We start from the raw sequence: 20,350 nt of genomic DNA, 5'->3' as shown, positions 1-20,350 counted from the left end.
ATGAAATCATGAGACAATATTTGAGACAATTTAAGAAGTGTTAGAAAATGGATGAACATTTAATATTAATACAGTTTATTATATAGAAAACAGTTGGTCTAACGCGGCAAATAAATTGTGAAATGTTAGACGTGGGAGACAAAATTGCAGGGAGATGATGTAAGCTCATTTAGTATAGGCAATGTTAGAAATAAAGATAACAATTGGCCTTCAGAATCTTAGGGCCCTCTTGGGCCTGACACCAGGTGTTAGGTGGATATGTATTTGTAGACAAATTGGATTTTTGTTTGTTTTACAAAGGAGTCTGCTGATTCAGCAGAGATGGAGGAGAAGATGGTAGCTGGATTTTCAAATCACCTCCCGAGTTTGCCTTTACAACCAAGTTTTCCCAAAATGAGTGTTGAACGTCGTGATAGTGAGAATCCAGCAAACAGTTTGAGTTCCGTGGATGGAATGGTGAAGAAAAGAGAGTATGATAACCCATACTTTGAACCACAGTATGGGTTCCCAGCAGAGGAAGAAGAGGATGAACAGGAAGAAAGCTATACACCGAAGTTCAATCAGAACCTCAATGGCAATCGGTGAGATATCACTAAATTCAGGACTCCATGAAGGCCACACTGGAATTTTACTAATCTTGTTACTTTGTGCTTAGTACCATGCATTATCCTCAGAAAATCCCCCTGCAGTTCAGATATCTTCTAATGATTTTCTTAGGTCTTTATCGTATTCCCTCAGACCTAGAGGGATATATATTAAACACATCAGCATTTCAGGACCCACAGTATCAAGGAAGCATCTTTTCTCTGGTGCAGTCCTGCACCACTTGGGGGAACACATGAAGGAAGGATCTATGTGGGTTTTCCCCATGTGACAGCCAGCTGGTATGGACAATGACAACTTGGAGGGAAAAGTCTCATGATTTGGCCACATAGTTACAGTATTCACAACCACATATGTAGCAGCTTGGGACCACAGCACTTTGATGAGTCCCTGTATTGAGTGGGACATATAATTACTTGGGGAAGAGGCCTGTAATTATTCTCCTGGAAGTATTCCAATATGTTTACTGTTTTGGTAGATGGCTGGTACTTGGAATCTGCAGAAGATTACTTCTCTGTTGCCTTTGTTTTCATACTTGCTCTATTCTAAAATAGGCATCAGTTGACATGGCAACTGCCAAACCGACACCACAGCTAAATCAGCTGTTTGTGTTACTGATATGAGATGGGTCCCAACAAACTTTGAGTTGCAGGATACATAACGATGCCAACAATGTAACCGTTGTCTTTTCTTTTATAGGCCTCTGCAGCCTCTGCGCCCCAACAGCTTAAAGCTAGGCAACGAGTCTGATGCGGAATCGGATTCCCATGCCAGTTCCCCAAATTCTACAATATCCAACAACAGCAGTGAAGGTTTTGGGGGCATTATGTCCTTTGCCAGTATGTATAATTGTTTCTTATTTGCAAATTTGAACAGCAGGTGGGAAGAAAGTGGGGAAGAGACCCACAGAAAGAAGAATACTTAATGGAAATAAAGTATTTGACCCAAAGGCACCAACCCTGTGAAAGTCATTGGCTATTGCTTAATACATGACATTCATCTACTGCTTGCATCTTTTGCAAAAGCAGAAGGAAAGGGAAGCAACAGGAGTCTTGGCTTAGTAGAGAAGAATAGGAACTGGGTTTGGTTAAATTTTAGCACTAGGGAGCAGACCTTGGAATTGGGAGCTGGAAATTAGTCTGGGTAGCTCAGAGAGCAACGTTGGTGTGCTTGGTGCCAAATTGAATGAAGGAAGTGTACTAATCAGTACTAATAGTCACTTACTCAGTACTAATAGTATGCTATGTCCTCTGTGACCCTTAATATTTACATTTTGCTTCCTCTTTCACAATTGCTGAGGTTTGCAGGTATAATAAACCATATGCAAAGGCCATAGCAGGAACTGGTGTGAAGATGATGATGATGATTTTCATTTACATATTGCCCTTCCTTCTAAAGGAGCTCAGGGTGGTGCACAACATAAAAAATACAGTGGATAATTAAAAATAGTATAACAAAGCAGCGTGATAACATTGTACTGTTCAATCTCAGGACCAATTTATGGCCAAAATGACAAAGTGGCAAAATATGTTTTATTATTGTCTAAATAGTAACTATGTGGGGAACAACACAAATTCCATGGGGAGGGAGTTTGTCAGTTGTGGATCTGCCACCGAGATGGCTCTATGAGGGAGGTGCTTTTCAATTTGCTTTGGCCTCAAGCTATTTGGGCCGTAATTACATCAGTACAAACACCTGGAATTTGCCCTAGTAGCTCACAGGCAGTCAGTGCAGAGCTCTGATGATTGCTGTAAAATGATCCCATCTACTTCCCCTATTTAACAGCCTTGCTGTCACATTCTTCAGTTGCTGCTGCTTCTGGGCTGTCTTCAAGGGTAACCCCAGGTTAGGTATGGAAGAATCTATCAGTTTTGGTTTCTCTCAGTTGTTCATTTTACCAATCTTCTCTTCACTTCCCCACATTTCTGAAGCAATTTGCAAGAAATTAAGAAAAAAGCCTTGTGAAAATGCTTCACGATTTTAGCCTGAATTTTTCCTCATAAACACATATTTGTATATACTTTTGATTGATGCCCACATTTCTGCAAGCAAATTCTCCTAATATGATGCATTTTGTATGTTATTTTCACCAATATAGTCATTTCTATGCAATTTCATATACCGTATTTTTTGCACCATAACACTCACTTTTTTCCTCGTAGAAAGTAAGTGGAAATGTCTGTGCGTGTTATGGAGCGAATGCCTATGGGTGGCGGGGAGGATCTGCTGCAGTTGTGAGCAGAGGATCCATGGTTCCCCTTCTTTCCCTCCTCCGTGGCTTGCTTTGAAACAGCAAAGCGGGAGAAGAGCTGCTGAGTGGGGAGGAGAGAGGGACAGAGAGCCTGCTTCTTTAAAGGAGCAAAGCGGGAGAGGAGAGGAGCTGTTTACACGAGTGTAAGCAGCTCCTGTCCGATTGGCTCCTTTAAAGCAAGCAGGCTCTCTGTCCCTCTCTCCTCCCCACTCAGCTCGCTAAATAGCATTATTAGCAGCATCCTTCTCCACACACCCCATGCGTGCTCCTTGTCCCTTGAGTGCTTTTCCTTCCCTCCCCACTTAAAACGTGGTTACAAAGCACGGATCCACATGGATCCTCAGGATTTTTGCACTGGGTCACCCCAAATTCACCATCAGATTGCATAACATGTCCATGGCTACATCTTGCACCAAAAAAATCACGCACCCACTGTTGCCTGGGGTCGCAGTGGTGCAAAAACGTGGTTACAAAGCATGGATCCACATGGATCCTCAGGATTTTTGCATTGGGCTACTCCAAACTCACTGTCAGATCACATGTCTATGGCCACAGCATGAACCACAAAAATCATACATCCACTGTTTCTTTTAGATTTTTTCCCTTGTTTTCCTCCTCTAAAAACTACGTGTGTGTTATGGTCTGGTGCGTGTTATAGAGCGAAAAATACGGGTATGCATTTTTGTAAATGTTGGTTGGAGAACTGCATCACAAAATTCAGATAAGCGCAAATTTTGAGGGAAGACCGTTTCCCATATTGTTTTGAAAAGTGCAAATTTGATATTTTCAGCTTTAAATGTGAATTGAATCAAATTGCTCCCTTATCCCTCCCCTACAGTTGTGAGGTTATTTGTACATGAATTATTGATTTCAGGCTATCGTGGTCAAACAGCGTCTTTAGATGGTTAACCAGTCATAGTTGATCACTGAGGCCACCTGTGTCTCCAATGGCAGGTTTGAATCAAGAACACCCATGCTATGTGCCTGTTCCTTCATAGGGAGTCTCCCTAATTCCTGGACTTGGACCACCCACCTATAGCACTTCCATCGTACATCTTACATCAATCACTTTCAGATTAATGGCTCTCACTGAGTCCGTCACTGCCCCTAGGCACCAGTCCTGCACAGGCTCTCCTGATTCAGATGGAATAGAGATTGAGTGAGCTGAGTGTCTTAAGCACATAGATAGCATTGAGCCCTAAATTCCAGGACGAGTTGTTCCAGTGGTTTCATATAGACATGAAACAGCAAGGGGGTGGGTGGAGATGGAACTTTTCTGGATTCCACAGGACATAGTGCCATGGAATTGAGCAGAAGCCCCACACTCATTTCATGACATCCTGAAAAGTTAAGCCCTTCATAGCTTTGGAATCAGCTTTGGGCATTGAGATCTTCTGGTGGGACCTGTTCCATGAGCTTTCTCCAACTGGGGTGAGTGAGGTTGAGAGAAACTAGCAACTAGACATGTTTGGTGATGGGCCCTAGTTATGTAGTGCTCTTTTCTACAAGGTTTGTGTTGCTAGCTCCTTTTTGAAATTAGTTCAGATAGGGCACAAACCCTATTCAGGTGGTGTCCTCATGCAATAGAGGAATCACTGTAGCTGGGATGTGCTAGTTAACTTTACACAGCCCCACTGTTTTCCTTGTATGGCAAACAACTGCAGTGTGCAGCCTACTGTATTTGTCCTAGATCTCCATGCACTTAAAGTTCCCTGCTTGTAGATATTTGCCCTCCAAAACACCAACAATGGAGGGGCAGGAGATGAGAATGCAGTGGAAGGGAGAGAGCTAGCTCAGGTCTTCCCTCATTTGTTTCCAATCATGTCAGGTGAGCAACATTGTCATAGGGCTACTAATTCTCCTGTTCAATAGTACTGCTGTCTCAAAAATAGTGGTTCACCTGTGTTTTGTGTGGGGTCCCGCTCCCTTTGAACAATCAGGTAGTGCACCAATTGTACCTGTTCCTGGAGAAGGCAGATAATAGCCGAAGTTGTGTATACACTGGTTACATCAAGTTTGAACTATTATAATGTGCCTTAAGTGGATTGCCTGGGGAAAATGTACAGAAGCTACAACTAGTGCAAAAACCATCAAACAAAATTTAGGCATGACTGAGATTTTGGGGGAGAGTGAGAGCTCATCCACACTTGCCTTTGGCCCCACACTTTCTAATCACAGGTGTGTGCTTTAAAGCTCCATGTCTGAACACTTTTTTTCCTCCAGAGCTTTCCCCAGGAAAACCCACTCTTTAATACTGAATTTGAACAAACGGCAATTCCGATTTGCCGTTTGCTCCAATTCAACGATAAAGAGTGGGAAAAGGCTGGGATAAAAAAAAGAGAGAGTGCTTGGACACAGTGCCTTGAAGTGCAAAGCTCTGCCTAGAAATATGGCACAAAGGAAGTCTGGATGAGCTCTGACTCTATCAATTTAACTGGCTTCTGGTCTGTTTCAGAGCCCAGTTTAAAGAGCTGGTTACCTAAAGCCTTGGGCCAATAAACTTCAATGAGCTACTCTGGTTACCAGTTGTCATTTTTTCCACAATAGCACCCAGGCTGGGGTGATCTGGGTGGCTGCCTCTCTAGTGACATTTAGACATCAGCTAAAATAATTTTTGTTCCAGCAGGTCTGTGGTCTCACATGCTCTTGATCCTACCTAACCATTGTGTTAGTTCCCAGTCTTTTTTAAAGCTGAATTTTATCTGCTGTGTCGATTTGATGTTTTAAATGATTGGAATGTTAACTGCCTTGCACATTTTAAGAATGAGATAGTGGAATGTAAATGGTGGAATGTCAAGATTTTGAATTAAATACATTCATTTCATTGAATAAATTAAATGGAGAAGTAGAGGAACAGGATAAACAAGTAAAGTGTTTATTCTGCCTCCTCCTCCCCTTGTCTCATTTCAAAAATATCTTCATGAGTTGTAGCAGAAGTAAGGAACTATTCCATTTCTCATAGAGAGAGAGAGCCTGCTGTTGAGGGCAAAACTACACATGATGCTAAATGTGGTAACATGCAGATTTTTGAAATTGAAATGGTATCAGTTGAGGGGGGGCTGCTAATTTTGGGGATCAAACCTCCTTCCTCCTCCTCAGACCTGTCATTTGCTGGGACCCACATGCCCCAGCAAAGCTCACTGGGACTCATGCCCTGGTTCCACCCCTGTACCTGCCATCCTTTGCCTACCTGGTAGTGGTGCTTCTATGGCCACAGCCTTCACCTGGAGCTCTTGCAAAGTGGTGGCGCCTGCCCTGAGGAATGCCCTTCCATCAGATGTCAAGGAAATAAACAACTATCTGACTTTTAGAAGACATCTAAAGGCATCCCTGTTTAGGGATGTTTTTAATGTTTGATGTTTTATCGTGTTTTTAATATTCTGTTGGGAGCCGCCCAGAGTGGCTGGGGAAGCCCAGCTAGATGGGTGGGGTATAAATGATGATGATGATGATGATGATGTTGTTGTTGTTGTTGTTGTTGTTATTTTCACAAGGGAAGGGGAGGCTGGCAGGCTGTTCCATCCCTTCCCTTTGGGTGTTTGTGGTGCCATACATAAGAGGAAGGAGGAGGCTACTAGCAACTTCCCCTGCCCTTCACTTGAAAGCTTACTTTATAGCCAAAAGTACATAGTGACCTGGAAGCCAAGTAGCTGCCCAACTTGTGGCCTGTTACAGGGCTGCTTCCACTATGAATATGCCCATGGAAAAGCGCAAGGAGGATGACAATGCTGTCTTCTGCAGTAGCAATGCCATTGGAAGACCCAAGTGATGACAGACACTGGGAAGGGCCCAGTAAGTGCTGAAGGGGCCATGAAGGGCAGCCCGTCAGGCCTATCTTTTCTGCTGTGGTCCTGATGAAATCCCACTTCTGAAACTGGAAGTTCTTGGGGTGGGGGAATTTCCCATTAGTGCCCACCAGCTGATGCTACCTTCATGTTTAAAAACCTTTATGTTGCATTTAAGGTCATGTCTAGTTTATCCCAGAGTGCAGAAAGCTGTTCAGATGTAAACTGCACAGTAAATTTCTGAATGAGATAAGGGGATGATTAGATCACTTGATTTATTTTATTTTTGTTATAGGTAGCCTATACAAGAACCACAGCACAAGCTTTAGTCTGTCCAATTTAGCCCTTCCAACCAAAGCTGGGAGAGACAAAAACACTCCATTTCCTAGCCTGAAAGGTAATCACTTTTCCTTGCCTTTTACTGCTCTCAGAATCCCTTTGATTGCCAAGCAGTCACAGAATTACACCCAACCCTTAAAAAAATCATTTTGGGAAACCAGGCATTCTAGAATTAGGAATTCATTTTGGGTGGTGCTTCAGATTTCTTAAGCAGAATTCTTTAAGTGACCATTAATTACACTTTTTTGTATGGAAGGGAGTATTATTTTTGGTCTGTCTTTATTTTAATGCACCGGCTGTATGAGATGCAATTTGGTGGAAAGAGATTTTGCATAAAGTGAATGCAAAGTCTTAATCCTCTGGACTGATTTAATTTCACAGACCCCACATGGAGGCTGCTGAAAAGCCCTTTCCCTGGCAACAGTCTATGTGGCAAGCATATCCTTAGTGTGTGTGTGTTGCCTCAGATGTATACAGCTGCATATCACCGCTGTTGGCTCTCCTGGCACATGGACACTGTCAGCCCAGATAGAGGGAGACCAACCTTTTCAACTTTTCACCAGTTACGTGAAACACTTTCATGGGAAAGGCTATCACATTTTAATTGTCCCTTATCTAAAGGGTTAAAACTTACCTTAAGAGGAAAATTATTGAAAGCCATTCATTTGGAGCAATAGGACTTAGCCTAAGGTAGACTTCTTAAATCTTGAAAAATATGGAGTAGAATCTGTAGAAATTACTCCATGTTATCTGTACTACAGTTGGTTTTTGTCATTGCTGTTGTTAAAGGAAAGATAATCTAATTTACCATTGTTTGATTTTGCATTGAATTTTTTTGGTTGCTCAGCTGGAAGAATGCTTTATTTTTAATAAGTTGTTTTTAATAAGTTGATTTTATTTATTTCTTCCCCCTCTCCATTTTCATCGGTAAAGATTACTTTAATCTGGAAGTGGGAAGGGATGTGGATGAAGGTTGGTATGATGTTTGCTGACCTTTGACCTTTTAGTAATAAAGGCCAAAAGTTAGTTTTGTGTTGCTGCATTGGACTTTGCTTTGGATAAGAGTTAACATTTTCTTAGGGGTGTGTGTGTGTGTGTGTGTGTGTGTGTGTAGAAAAACCAGAAACCAACGCAGAAGGACTGTGAGTAGTTTGGTGAAGACTCTGCATGGTCTCTGGGGATATTTCCATTTGGTCATATTCCTATATTTGTTTGTGCAGAGATCTTCTGTTAGCTAAACCTATTATTGATAACACACATTGGAAGAAAACAGTGATGGGTTTTTCCGTGTCTTTCCATGCTTTGTGTCTCATCTTCTGCAGTTTATTGCCATTTCTTGATGACTCTTGTTCCATGTGGCATCTCCAATTTTCTATAGGATAAAATTGTCAGTAATTTAGTCAGTTTCATATATAAAGAAAAAATTATAACCTGACTGACCTGACAGGTATCATACTAGTTGGGTGGTGGGGATGGCATGATAGTAGATATTTAGGCGAGATGACCCTTGGGGGACCATCCCAACTCTACAATTTAATGATTTGTGTATGCCAGGTAAATATCAATTTTCTTAATGTTTGAATTCTTTGAGATACAAGATGGCTAGATATTTTTTCATTTCATTCATTGCCATTGTTTCATTACCCTTTTCAACTATTCATTAATGTTTAGTTTTATTTACCATCATGTTCTGAAGGGAGATAAGCTTTATTTTTTGCAGTTCCTGTGAAATAAAAGATGACAATAATTTCTAAAATAGAAGCATTATTCCTGAATTGAATGGGGTTCAGAGTAACTTTTGAGCCTTCAAGTGACCTTAAATCAGGTTAGGATACATCTACACTAGAAATGAGCGCTTGTGATTTTGTGTTTCGAAGCCATTAGGTTGGGAAATTTGTTTCAAAATGTGCTTCTACAGAGATGATTGTTTTGAGTCTCTCTACCATACTGAATGAGCACAGCTAATGCTCACAAGGCATACAAGGGCAGTGCTAATCCCAGTGCTATTATTACAGATCCAAGGACCAAATCAAGAACAAGCACCATTACAGGTGGGCCGATAGAACAGGGAATGTAGGAAACCTCCCCTGCTACACTGGCTAGTTAATACCTCTTCCTTAAGTTTTCCTTCCATGTTTAGTTTATTCCTATTTAGCCATGGGGGAAGCTGTTATCTGGACCACCCCAATGTAGATGTTCCCCAACATTAATCTAGGGCTGTTTTTGAAAGAGAGGGGATTAATCAATTAACTAATCAAATATAAAAATGGTGGTGATTTTGCAGTGCACTACTAATTGTTTATTTTGTGTCCCAGTATTTGGGCTAAATACTATAATGGAGATTATTACTGAAGCTGGGCCAGTAAGCAATGAAGGTGGGTTCCTTGCATTATGAACTGTGCATGACATACCAACTTCCAGCAAGCATTCTTGTGCCTGTCTTTTGGGCAATTTTTCCACTGGAAGCCAGTATCATGTGATTTCTACTAGTCACACTCCCGTAACACATTGCTTTTCCATATGTTGCCTAATCAGAAGATGGTTCTTGTGGCAGAAATGCATGCAGAGCAGCCAAACTCCTGCCTTTCACCTTCTGCTCTTGTTACCATCTTCTCTTTTGTCTCTGTCTCATTCCCATTACTGTTTTCTGCCGATGTATGATGCAATAATACAAAATATGCTGCTGCTTTTCCAAGTTTCTTTGTATGTCCATTTAATTAAGTGTTAGCTGACTTTTGTGTGTCTCATTGGTACTGTTCTTGGACTTGGGCATCCTTTTCAGTAACCGTTTTCTTGTTCTGCTTCCTCTCTTATTCAGGAAATAGACGAGCACTTGTGGATCAGAAGTCTTCTGTTATAAAGCACAGCCCGACAGTGAAAAGGGAGTCTCCTTCACCACAGGGACGAAGCAGTAATTCCAGGTAAAAGCATTTGCTTAGAGTTGCTGTACAATGCAAAATGAGCTTTATGTGGCATGCCCTGGGCACGTCTGCTCTGAGTATAAGAAGATCTGGTGATACTTCTAAAAGTAAAAATTAAAGAAGGTGACCTACACTTTATCTTTGAATCACTGTAATGGATTACACAATTGATCAGCTCATGCAAGTTGTATCCACTTAGTTTTGGCTGTTTCTGTCCCAGTAGATCTTGCACCACATCCAACCCTATTCCAGTATATCTTGTGACTCTTGAAAGCTGCTTTTTAGGGAGGGTTGGAGGGACAATATGGTGAGGAGAGACTAGGAAACCCACTTTCACAAAACGTCTTCTGTTTGCACAAATAAGAAACAGCCAAATGCAGAAATAAAAGGAGGTATTAATGGTTAGACATATTACTGAGAAAAGTATAGAGATTGTAATTCATAACAAATGGAACACATCAACAGTGTGATGCTAGGTTACAAGAGTCTAGTTTAGATGGGCAGCAGGAAACTTTGACACAAAATGATAGTTACAGGCTGTTTCTGCTTTGCTGAGCCACAGATCTAGGCACAGCCCCATCTCTTCCTTTCTGCAGTGGCGCTCCACATGGCAGAAAGGGCTGGGGAAGTGTGATAGCCACAATTCTTACCCCAGCCTAGTTATTCCACCTGCTCCACTTGAGTCAGTGATAGAGATATATAGCAAGATCCGATGCAGGTTGCATGAAGGATACCTAGCATATTACGGTTAGAGTTGGAGTCAGCATGGCTAAATACAGGTAGATTTATGTTGTGTCAGTATCCTCCTATTGTAAAGTCTAATATACCTATGGAAGTGTCCTGGAGGGTTATGCCCCCTATCGCTTGTGTATCCATATAATATAGTGAGAACCAGCAGTTCTTGAAAGAGGTGGTGCACAATGTCCTAGATGGACAAGGAGTTGGTTGGTTTCACATGAAGAGAGTCCGCCGTCTCCTGGAGAGTGAGCAGCTCCGTGTCTTTGTATTAAGCAAGCTTAATCGCACCATCCAATCGGAGGAAGATGCACGGCAGGATGTTGTCCAGGATGTGGTCAGTTCTCTGTTCCTCTTTTCTTTTAAATGGTTTTATTTCGTCTTTCTGCTGCAGTGCTCACAGTAAAACCATAACTAATAAATCATAGATTACAAAACAACAGTAAGTTAAAAACCCAGTACTTAGAGTATCAGAGGCCCAGTTAAGACGAATGGTGTCTAGAATAAACATACCTTCATCACCTCCCAAAAGGCAAGCATGCTACAATGGGAAAGGTGCATCCCCCTAGGCAAGCTAGGTGTCACAATAGAGAAACCTATTTCTCTCATGCCCATACAAAGGATGGGAAGGGAACGTGGAGAGGGCCTTTGAAGTGCAGCAGAGTTCCTGGGTAAAATGGGAAGAAGTAATTCTGAAACAGTCTTGTTACCTTGCCATATAGGGCTTTAGATCAAGGCAGAAAATTGAGCCAGGAAACCAATTGATAATCAGGGCAGTTGATGAAAGACCAGGGTGATATCATTCTCGTCTACCTTAATGGGAGTGTGTATACTTCCTCATTGGGATCAGGAAATGCAGACAAGAGGTAGAGCTTAGTGTCATCTGGATACTGATGATACCCAAGCCAAAAGCTCAGAGTGACTTCAACCAGACATGTTAAGCAGCATGGAGGACAAGATGGGCCATTGAAGCACTCCATAAGCCAGAGGTCATGGGGCTGAGTAGTAGACCTTCTGAGACCCTTGAGAGGTGGGGTGCTGGTGCTGGTGAGGGAGACCAGAACCACTACAGAGCTGTGCCTCCCAACTCCATCCTTTCTCAGTGGCCCAGATGGGTGCCATGGCTGACAATACTAAAAGCTGCTGAGATATCTAGGAGAATCAACTGGGTCAGATGCCTCATGCCCATCTTTTGGTACAGATCATCTACCAAAGTGACCAAGGCCATTTTTGTTCCAAATACCAGGTCAGAAACCAGATTAGAAAGGATCCTAACAATCAGAAGGGTATCCAACCAAACAGTTCTAGTAGCACAAGCACTTTTGGCTGTGTAATGGAACTTCCTTTTCTCTCTTCTCCCCATGCGCCTGTGTGACCCCTAGATCTGCTGTGGAGGGTTGAGGGAAACCAAGAAGACCTAGAACTGATTACACTGAAGTAACTTACTGAAAAAAGCCAAATTAAAAACTGATGAAAGCTACTGAGATCAGTGGGATTGAGTGAGATTGAGTAATGGTTTTTCTAGGGAGGCTTCACAACAGTTTGCTTAAGTGCTGTCAGACCCTCCACCTACTAGAAAGAGCATTTGCACAGAGTTAGTTAACAGAGGTAATTCTATAAAGATAAATTCTCTTTTAGGTACAGAAATAGATCTGTAGTAGAGCACATGTTTGTATGCAAAAGGTCCCAGGTTCAGTCTCTGGTATCTTGAGGTGTGGTGTCTGAAACATTGGTGAGTTGCATAGAGAATACTAAGCTAGAGGAACTATTGGCCTGACTTGCTACGAAGCAGCTTCCTATGGTCCTAAGCTGAAGGAGGCATAGTTAAGCTACAGAAAATTAATTAGAATGCAAGGGAATTATGGCTTACTTTAGTGGAAGTTAATGAGCTGAACCAGGTTCCTAATAAATGATGCATCCTTACCCTTATGAATGTTTCCATTGTAGGAGATCAGTCGCAAGGTTTATAAAGGGATGTTGGATTTGCTGAAATGTACTGTGTCAAGCCTTGAGCAGTCATATGCAAATGCTGGACTTGGGGGAATGGCAAGTGTCTTTGGTCTGCTGGAAATAGCTCATACTCACTACTATAACAAAGGTAAGAGAATAAGATAAACTAATGAAATATATAAAATAAATGAATGTAAATCTGTGAAATGCCCTACTTGTTGTAGAGCTGAGCTAGTCTGACTTTCTGGCATAACCAATAATCACATTTATTTTATTACAGCTTTAGATTTTGAGTAATTACTGAACCATGTAAAAGAAATTTATTGGAATAAGTATTTTGAATTGCATCTATAATTCTATAAGTACAAATAGTTTCATGGAGAAAATGATTAATGTATTTTCAGTCAACTCCGGTACAGGATGCCGTTACTTTGTTTTCATTGGCACACCCAAATGTTTGTCTGAATTAATTTCATTTCAGCAGTTCAGCCATGAGAAAAAGTGCAAATATTTAGCTGCTTAAGGAAAAGGCACATGCCCCAATAGCACTTATTTATTAAGCACAGTGGGGATGATACAGTTATATATAAGGGCCATGGTGTGTATATAAAAAGCAGGTGTGGGGAACCATTGGCCCTCCAGATATTGCTGAACTACACCTCCCTTCAGTACATTACAGTTGAACTCTTGAACTCAGAGACATTGAATAGTAATTTGTAAGACTGCATATATATCTCCAAGATTGATTCGAGACTGTACATATATTCTTTGAGTCTGCATTATTTTGTGTTATATTATGCTTTGCATTGAGATATCTAGTGTATAATATACTTTCATTTTGCATACAGAGCTTGTGCTTGATGAGAACTACAGCTCCCATCATCACTGACCAGGCTTGCTGGGAGTCGTAATTCAGCAACATATGGAGGACCAGCCATTCCCCGCTCCTGTTACCCAGCATCTTGCCTTACCAAGCTTATGATGGGGGGGGGGGGGAGAGGAAACATTATATACAGGGAGCTTCTGGCACCCATTCAAATTTTACTGGAGGCTGAGAAATTTAAAAGAGTACATCCTGTTGGTGGAGTGTGGGAGGTGAGAGGGTTGCAAAGAGCAGTATGCAGTATTATCTAAATCTAGTATCCATGTTGTACCCCAGCACAATTGGTTTTTCTTTACATTTTGAAACTTGCCATGAGAACTAGAAAGATGGGGAGCTGGAATTATTAATAATTATTAGTAAGCTAAAGATAAAGGGCCCCTGGACAGTTAAGTCCAGTCAAATGCAACTATGGGGTGTGGTCTCATTGCGCTTCAGGCCGTGGGAGTTGGTATTTGTCCACAGACAGCTTTCTGGGCCATGTGGCCAGCATGACTAAACCGCTTCTGGCACAACAGAACACCTTGATGGAAACCAGAGCGCATGGAAACGCCATTTACCTTCCCACAGCAGCAGTACCTATTTATCTACTTGCACTGGTATGCTTTCAAACTGCTAGGTTGGCAGAAGCTGGGACAGAGCAAAGGGATTCCCTTATGAGATGTAGTTTGATATTACCCAGTATTAAATTTGTTTAAATCCATAACATAGTACTACTTACTGGATCTTAGACTTTCCTGCAGAAAGTCTTCTGAAGCAAATTTTAGCCAGTCAATCTCATGTGAGAAATGTACTTTGAGGTACTGGGTACGAAGACTTTAGACTCTGTGTTTTGAGCACTGCTTTTGAATATTGATTTTGAGATCTAAATGTGAGAGCTGTTTTTTCATTATCTGTAAACAAATGATTAACGCCATCTGAACAATCTTTTTCTTCTGTACTCTTCTCCCATTTTTTTCTTAATCCTTCCATTTTTACCATTGCTGGTATGTGTTTTCCTTTTTTCTTTCTTTTTTGGCTGCTGATTTCTCTCTCCTCCTTTCTTTTAAAGAGCCAGAAAAAAGAAAACGAAGCCCAACAGAAGGAGCAATCACTCCAGTTGGCAAGGACCCTATGTTAGCCACGAGGGTTGAACCGAAACCCAAGGTGCAGCTGCCAGTACCCCAGCTCATGCCAAGGGCCCCAAGCCCTGCAGGGAAAGGGCCGAGGGAGTTTGACACAAGGAGTCTAAAGGAGGAAAATTTTGTAGCTTCTATTGGTGTGTATTTATGTGTATATGGAATGCAGGAAAGTGTGCACTGCATTAGAATCTGATTGCATCTTTCCCATTGAAACATTTGCCTTATCATTGCTGCAGTAATGTGCTTCACTCTCACTCGGACTGCAAAGACTATTCATATATGCTCTTCTCACAGCTTGGAGAAATATTGGCTAAGCATTTCTGGTGTTTCTATGCTTTTTGGAATTTTATGGCCAGGCTAGTGGAGATAGCCGTATGATGCTGGCATAGGGAACTTTAATCATTGTTCACATAAGTCTTCCAGGCAGAATAGTCTGGTCTGTAATGGAAACAGTTTCTTGGGAGTGTGTGCACCAGGGACTAGTTGCCACAAAAACAAATTACTATCGAGAGGAAAGTGGCCCAGTACTATGCCATTGATTTCTGGGGATCTACTCCCAAGTACAAGTGTGCAGGATTGCAGCTTTGGACTTCATATTCATTCAATTCTAACCCTCACCCTTGTGCTGTGGGTGTTTCTGTATAATGTATAATCTTATATTTTCCACCAAAGCAAAACCTACAAGAACAAATATAATACTTTTTGCTACATCGCTCACCATCCAAAGGACAGAAGGAAATAAAGTTTTGAGGGTTTCTAGCACACAATGCCGTGCAAATGTAGAAAAAAAGAGCCTACCCAGTCTCAAGAGATTGTGCAAAGGCAACTATGTAATTGCAAACATATTTGTCAGATGGGTTTCTGAAGCATGACTCCCCTCCCATAGTTTGAGATGAATTCCCTTTAATGGATACAGTAACCTTCTGTACCAATGTGCATAGGGAGCAAGCAGAATTGTGATGGATGGGGAAAGAAGGGCAGCCATGGTGTGTATACCTTTAATAAATAATAGCACCAGGGAATCGAGGGAGCCTCCAGAAATCTCATTTTCAGTTTGAATGTGCTTATCGCTGTTTGTTTATTTGGTGTTGTTCCATCAAATAAAGCATGGGGAAATTGATTAGGTTTTCTGGATAAATTATAATAAGCTGTCTTTCTCCTACTGCAGACAAATCCTGAATTGCTCTGAAGTGTTCTGAGCCTGTTTCCTCTCCCATTTCTATCTGTGCTTTCCCATGCCCTGTTTCTCTGCTCTTGTAAGAGCTGAGTTTGCTTCTTACTTTGTAGCATTCCCAGCTTCATCCTTCCTATTTGGGGAGGGGAAATGAAGTGCACTACTAGTACTTGATGATAATAATAATAATAATAATAATAATAATAATAATAATAATAATAATAAATTATTTATACCCCGCCCATCCGGCTGGGCTTCCCCAGCCACTCTGGGTGGCTTCCAACAAAATATTAAAATACAGTAATGCATTTCCAACTTGAATTTCCATTAAGCCTATTATGATTCTGCCCATTGGGCCAGCATCTGGAATTATCTGAAGTTTTCTGCCACAGGGATGAAAATTTAGGGTATCATTTGAACAGAATGGTGTGTATTTCTTTTTTAGATCCCCTCCCCATTTTTTGCTATTCTTTTTGCCCTGATGAAAATGATTTGGAGTCTGATATAGTTAACATACGTAAAGCTAGGAGAAGCCTAGTGGTTATTACAGGCATATTCAGACCCAAATTAATTGTTTTTTTACATAGTTTTTTTTTTTAGTGTTTCTAGAAATAGTTTTTCTTATCGCTTATTACACTTTGAATTGAAATATATTTGGTGGTTTGGGGCGCATTGATACATAAAATACATACTGTATTCTTTGTGTAACCCACTGATAAGAAACTTTAAATGTTGGACATAAAGAACCTGACACTGTCTCTTTTTAATCTGTCATTTCTGTGAAGGCAAATGAGATCAGGTAGGTGAGTCTCACTTAGCTGTTCTACTCAGCCAGTTAATTATATGTAGGTATTATTTTTGAAATCTTGTGAATGAAAGCGATGGAAGTCTCTACCCTGAAGATGTGATTAATTTATTCACATGCCAGTTATCATTAATTTCTGCTTTGGTAGTGCAGGATTGGGTGGCTTATTTTTTTTTTTTATTTTCCATTTCCGCCTCTGATCAGCATCTGACATTTTTTCTGTCTTTCTCTCCTGCTTACATTGCATCTTGAGTAGAATTGTGGAACAAGCACAACGAAGTGTCAAAGCAAAAAGCTTTGGAAAAACTGAGTAAGAATATGATAAAAGGACAGAAACTTGACACTCCTCCAAGCCTCCCCATAACTGCCAACTCTCTAAGCCTTTGATTGAACACCCATGCCACATGAGCCATAGGGCAGACAAAGGAGGTCACTATTTCTTAAAGAAATCTAGTGTTGGGGTTCACTGAATAGCCCTTTTTGTATCAGGAGAGGAGAGGGGGAAAATACAGTCTCTTCCAGCCAAGTTTCAAATCCTTCCTTACCACTGAATTATAAATTAAATTTTGGACAGTCTTTCCCCCATGAAATTGTAATCCCTCTTTGGTGGTAAACCAACGTTTTCTGCAATATATGCATCATGGAGTGTTCTGTGTAAAGAAATGTTCGTCCTGAATTCTTTTGTTTGATTATTAATTATTTTGTATGAGGTTGGGAGTAACCTTGGGGAATAATATGAAGAATGGTGGTTGACTGGAAATGGAATGTGAAGTTCTCCATCCACAGAGATGATGTGTTGTTTTCTAGGTTGTTGTTCTTTGATTCCCACCCTTGGGATGAAAGAGTGGAATGTCCAGCTAACCCCCACTTCAACATTCTGCTTTTGTTGTTGTTGTCAAATGCGTAAAACTGATAGTGCTTAATAATGCACATAGTTAGAATAACAGAGTCATAGAATTGTAGACTTGGAAGTGACCCCAAGGATCATCTGTTCCCAACCCTGCAGTGAAGGAATCTCAGCTAAAGCATGCATGAGAGATGGCCATCCAGCCACTGGTTAAAAACCTCCAACAAGAGAGACCGTTCCATTGTTGAACATCTCTTACTGCTGGAAAGTTCTTCCTGATGTTTAGTTGGGATCTTCTTTCTTCTAACTTGAACCCATTGGTTCAGGTTCTACTCCCCAGAGCAGGCATAAACAAGCTTGCTCCAGCTTCTGTGTGACAGTCCTTTAAATATTTGAAGATGGCTATTGTATCCTCTCAGTCTTCTCTTTTCAAGGCTAAACATACCCAACTCCCTCAACAGTTCCTCATAAGCTTTGATTTCCAGACCCTTGATCATCTTGGACCCTCTCCTCTGCACACATTTCAGCTTGTCAATATCCTTCTCAAATTTTCTTACATTCTTAAATTGCAACTTCTTAAATTTACAGACTGTATCTTCAATATACGATGTGTCATTTAAAAAAATATATTGATATATATATCTGATTCCTTTTCAGTAGCACCTGAATAAAGTAGAAAGTGATAGTAGATTGCTCCCTGCAGTTTTGGGTGAAAATAGGCTGTTGGGGAAGGGTTGAAACTCTCCCACCAGCCTTCCCATGTTCCTTCTCCTCCACTTGAAAGTGCCTACAGGCTCTTTGTAAAGAAGGAGAGGCAGTTGAATTTCTGCAGTGTAACATATAGTTTATCCTATAGTATGCTGCTTATTGACTATTTGAAAAAAATATTGCTGACTTAACTACAGAAGCAACATTGTATAGTATTTCTATCTGTTTCTACTATACAGTGGTACCTCGGGTTAAGAACTTATGTACACAGTCATACCTTGGGTTACAGACGCTTCAGGTTGCTCGTTTTCAGGTTGCGCACCGCACCGAACCTGGAAGTACCAGAACGGGTTACTTCTGGATTTCGGCGCATGCGCAGACGCGCCAAATCACGTTCCGCGCGTGCGCAGACGCGGCGTTGCGGGTTGCGAACGTGCCTCCCACACGGATCATGTTCGCAACCCCAATGTCCACTATAGTAGCTTATTTTATAGCATCTATAGAAATCTTATTCTATAATGCTTTAGAGAACACACTGAGAATACGCAAAAAAGAGTATCACTACTTAAATACTGTGAATATAAAGTTCGTTGGATTGTATAGAGAAGATATTAATTCACATTATAGAAGTATGTAACCAAGACGCCTGTTTGCTTCATAAAGTAAGCTGGCCAGATTTAGTCATTGCTGGTCCTAGGTTCTTTTAAAGAATATTCCTTTTAAAAGACAGGCTAGTAGGGAAACTTTCAAGGATGCTTTTATTATGCCGTATCCCATCTTATAAGTAATAGACAATTATTCTAATAGACTGGGGATCTCTGAAGTCTGTGCCCATGTTTTTCGAGAACTTCTGTATTTAGGTGGAAAAGTGACTTCCATACTTAACTGAAGAAACAAAAAAAATTCCTTCCAGTAGCACCTTAAAGACCAACTAAGTTAGTTCTTGGTATGAGCTTTCGTGTGCATGCACACTTCTTCAGATACACACTGAAGAAGTAGAAGAGACTTGGAGAAGCCTTTGCCTCATTCTGACAGCAGAATGTTTTAAAACTAGACTCTGTAAAAGTGACCCTTGCTCAGCAAAAATAACATATTAATTGGGCCAGTGATTACTGAGAAGTCAAATAATTTAATCTTGTTATTTGAATGCTGTGCAGTGTAATCCAGTGCATATCAACTCAGGCATTAGTCTCACAGGAGTTACTTCCAGACAAATGTGTATAGAATTGAACTTTAACTCCCCTTGATTTCTGTGAAATTTAAGTGTTCCCTGTTCTCTGGAATATGGTCCTTATGCCCTTTTAGTCACTTAATCTTTGAAATGTAGTCATTCAAGTCAAATATAACTTTGCGTAGGGTTTTTTATTTAAAGAAATAGCTATTTTCCATCTTTATGGACTTTTGACTTAGACTGACCAAGTATTAAAGGTTTGTTTCCCCCCCTCCTCACTTAACTAACTCTCTCTGTTGTGTGATCAATTAACTGAAATACAAAGGAACTTCTGAGTATGATTGACAAAGGTATATTTTTGGCTAATCCCTACAGATAAGTCATCTTGAAGGAATTGCCTTCTCTGTATGTATAACTTTGTTTCCAGCAGTGCCCTGAACCGTGAATATTCATTCACAGTCCTTAACTGTGAATAACAGTCAGTCATAATCTTTAGTATGATTAAAAATCCACAGTTAAATTCTGTGCTTATTAAATTGATTGGAATAATACGTAAATTAACCAGTTAGTGTTTTCATAAAGGTAAAGGTACCCCTGCCCGTACGGGCCAGTCGTGTCCGACTCTAGGGTTGTGCGCCCATCTCACTTAAGAGGCCGGGGGCCAGCACTGTCCGGAGACACTTCCGGGTCACGTGGCCAGCGTGACGAAGCTGCTCTGGCGAGCCGGCACCAGCGCAGCACACGGAAACGCTGTTTACCTTCCCGCTATAAAGCGGTACCTATTTATCTACTTGCACTTAGGGGTGCTTTCAAACTGCTAGGTGGGCAGGAGCTGGGACCGAAAGACGGGAGCTCACCCCGCCGCGGGGATTCGAACCGCTGACCATGCGATCGGCAAGCTCTAGGCACTGAGGTTTTACCCACAGCGCCGCCCGCGTCCCAGTGTTTTAATAACACCTTTTTAAATCATGCTTTTGACTGATTAAAGGTATTTATTAAAAAAAGAATCTGTTGCTAATGTACCTAAGTTGTGAACAGAATCTGAAAACAAGTCCAATGA

At 41.1% G+C, this 20,350-nt stretch overlaps 1 protein-coding gene across 37 annotated transcripts in view; it reads left to right on the top strand.

The window, feature by feature from the left end:
• MADD (MAP kinase activating death domain) overlaps nucleotides 1–20,350 on the top strand; it is an 82,563-nt gene that overhangs the window by 37,630 nt on the left and 24,583 nt on the right. For 9 of the 37 annotated variants that reach the window (XM_077928272.1, XM_077928389.1, XM_077928297.1 and 6 more), the window contains 9 exons: nucleotides 301–581; nucleotides 1,303–1,442; nucleotides 6,935–7,036; nucleotides 9,294–9,353; nucleotides 9,797–9,899; nucleotides 10,785–10,971; nucleotides 12,582–12,732; nucleotides 14,516–14,722; nucleotides 16,821–16,874. In XM_077928272.1, the coding sequence (XP_077784398.1) occupies nucleotides 301–581; nucleotides 1,303–1,442; nucleotides 6,935–7,036; nucleotides 9,294–9,353; nucleotides 9,797–9,899; nucleotides 10,785–10,971; nucleotides 12,582–12,732; nucleotides 14,516–14,722; nucleotides 16,821–16,874 (1,285 nt within the window). Of the gene's footprint in view, nucleotides 1–300; nucleotides 582–1,302; nucleotides 1,443–6,934; nucleotides 7,037–7,911; nucleotides 7,951–9,293; nucleotides 9,354–9,796; nucleotides 9,900–10,784; nucleotides 10,972–12,581; nucleotides 12,733–14,515; nucleotides 14,723–16,820; nucleotides 16,875–20,350 lie in introns of all 37 variants that reach the window. The other 28 variants (XM_077928344.1, XM_077928295.1, XM_077928337.1 and 25 more) reach the window with 7 other exon arrangements.

This window comes from Podarcis muralis, chromosome 1, assembly GCF_964188315.1.
Source record: "Podarcis muralis chromosome 1, rPodMur119.hap1.1, whole genome shotgun sequence".
NCBI classification, from domain to species: Eukaryota; Metazoa; Chordata; class Lepidosauria; order Squamata; family Lacertidae; genus Podarcis; species Podarcis muralis.
The sequence above is the reverse complement of the archived record's forward strand: the minus strand, read 5'-3'. Positions and strand labels throughout refer to the sequence as shown.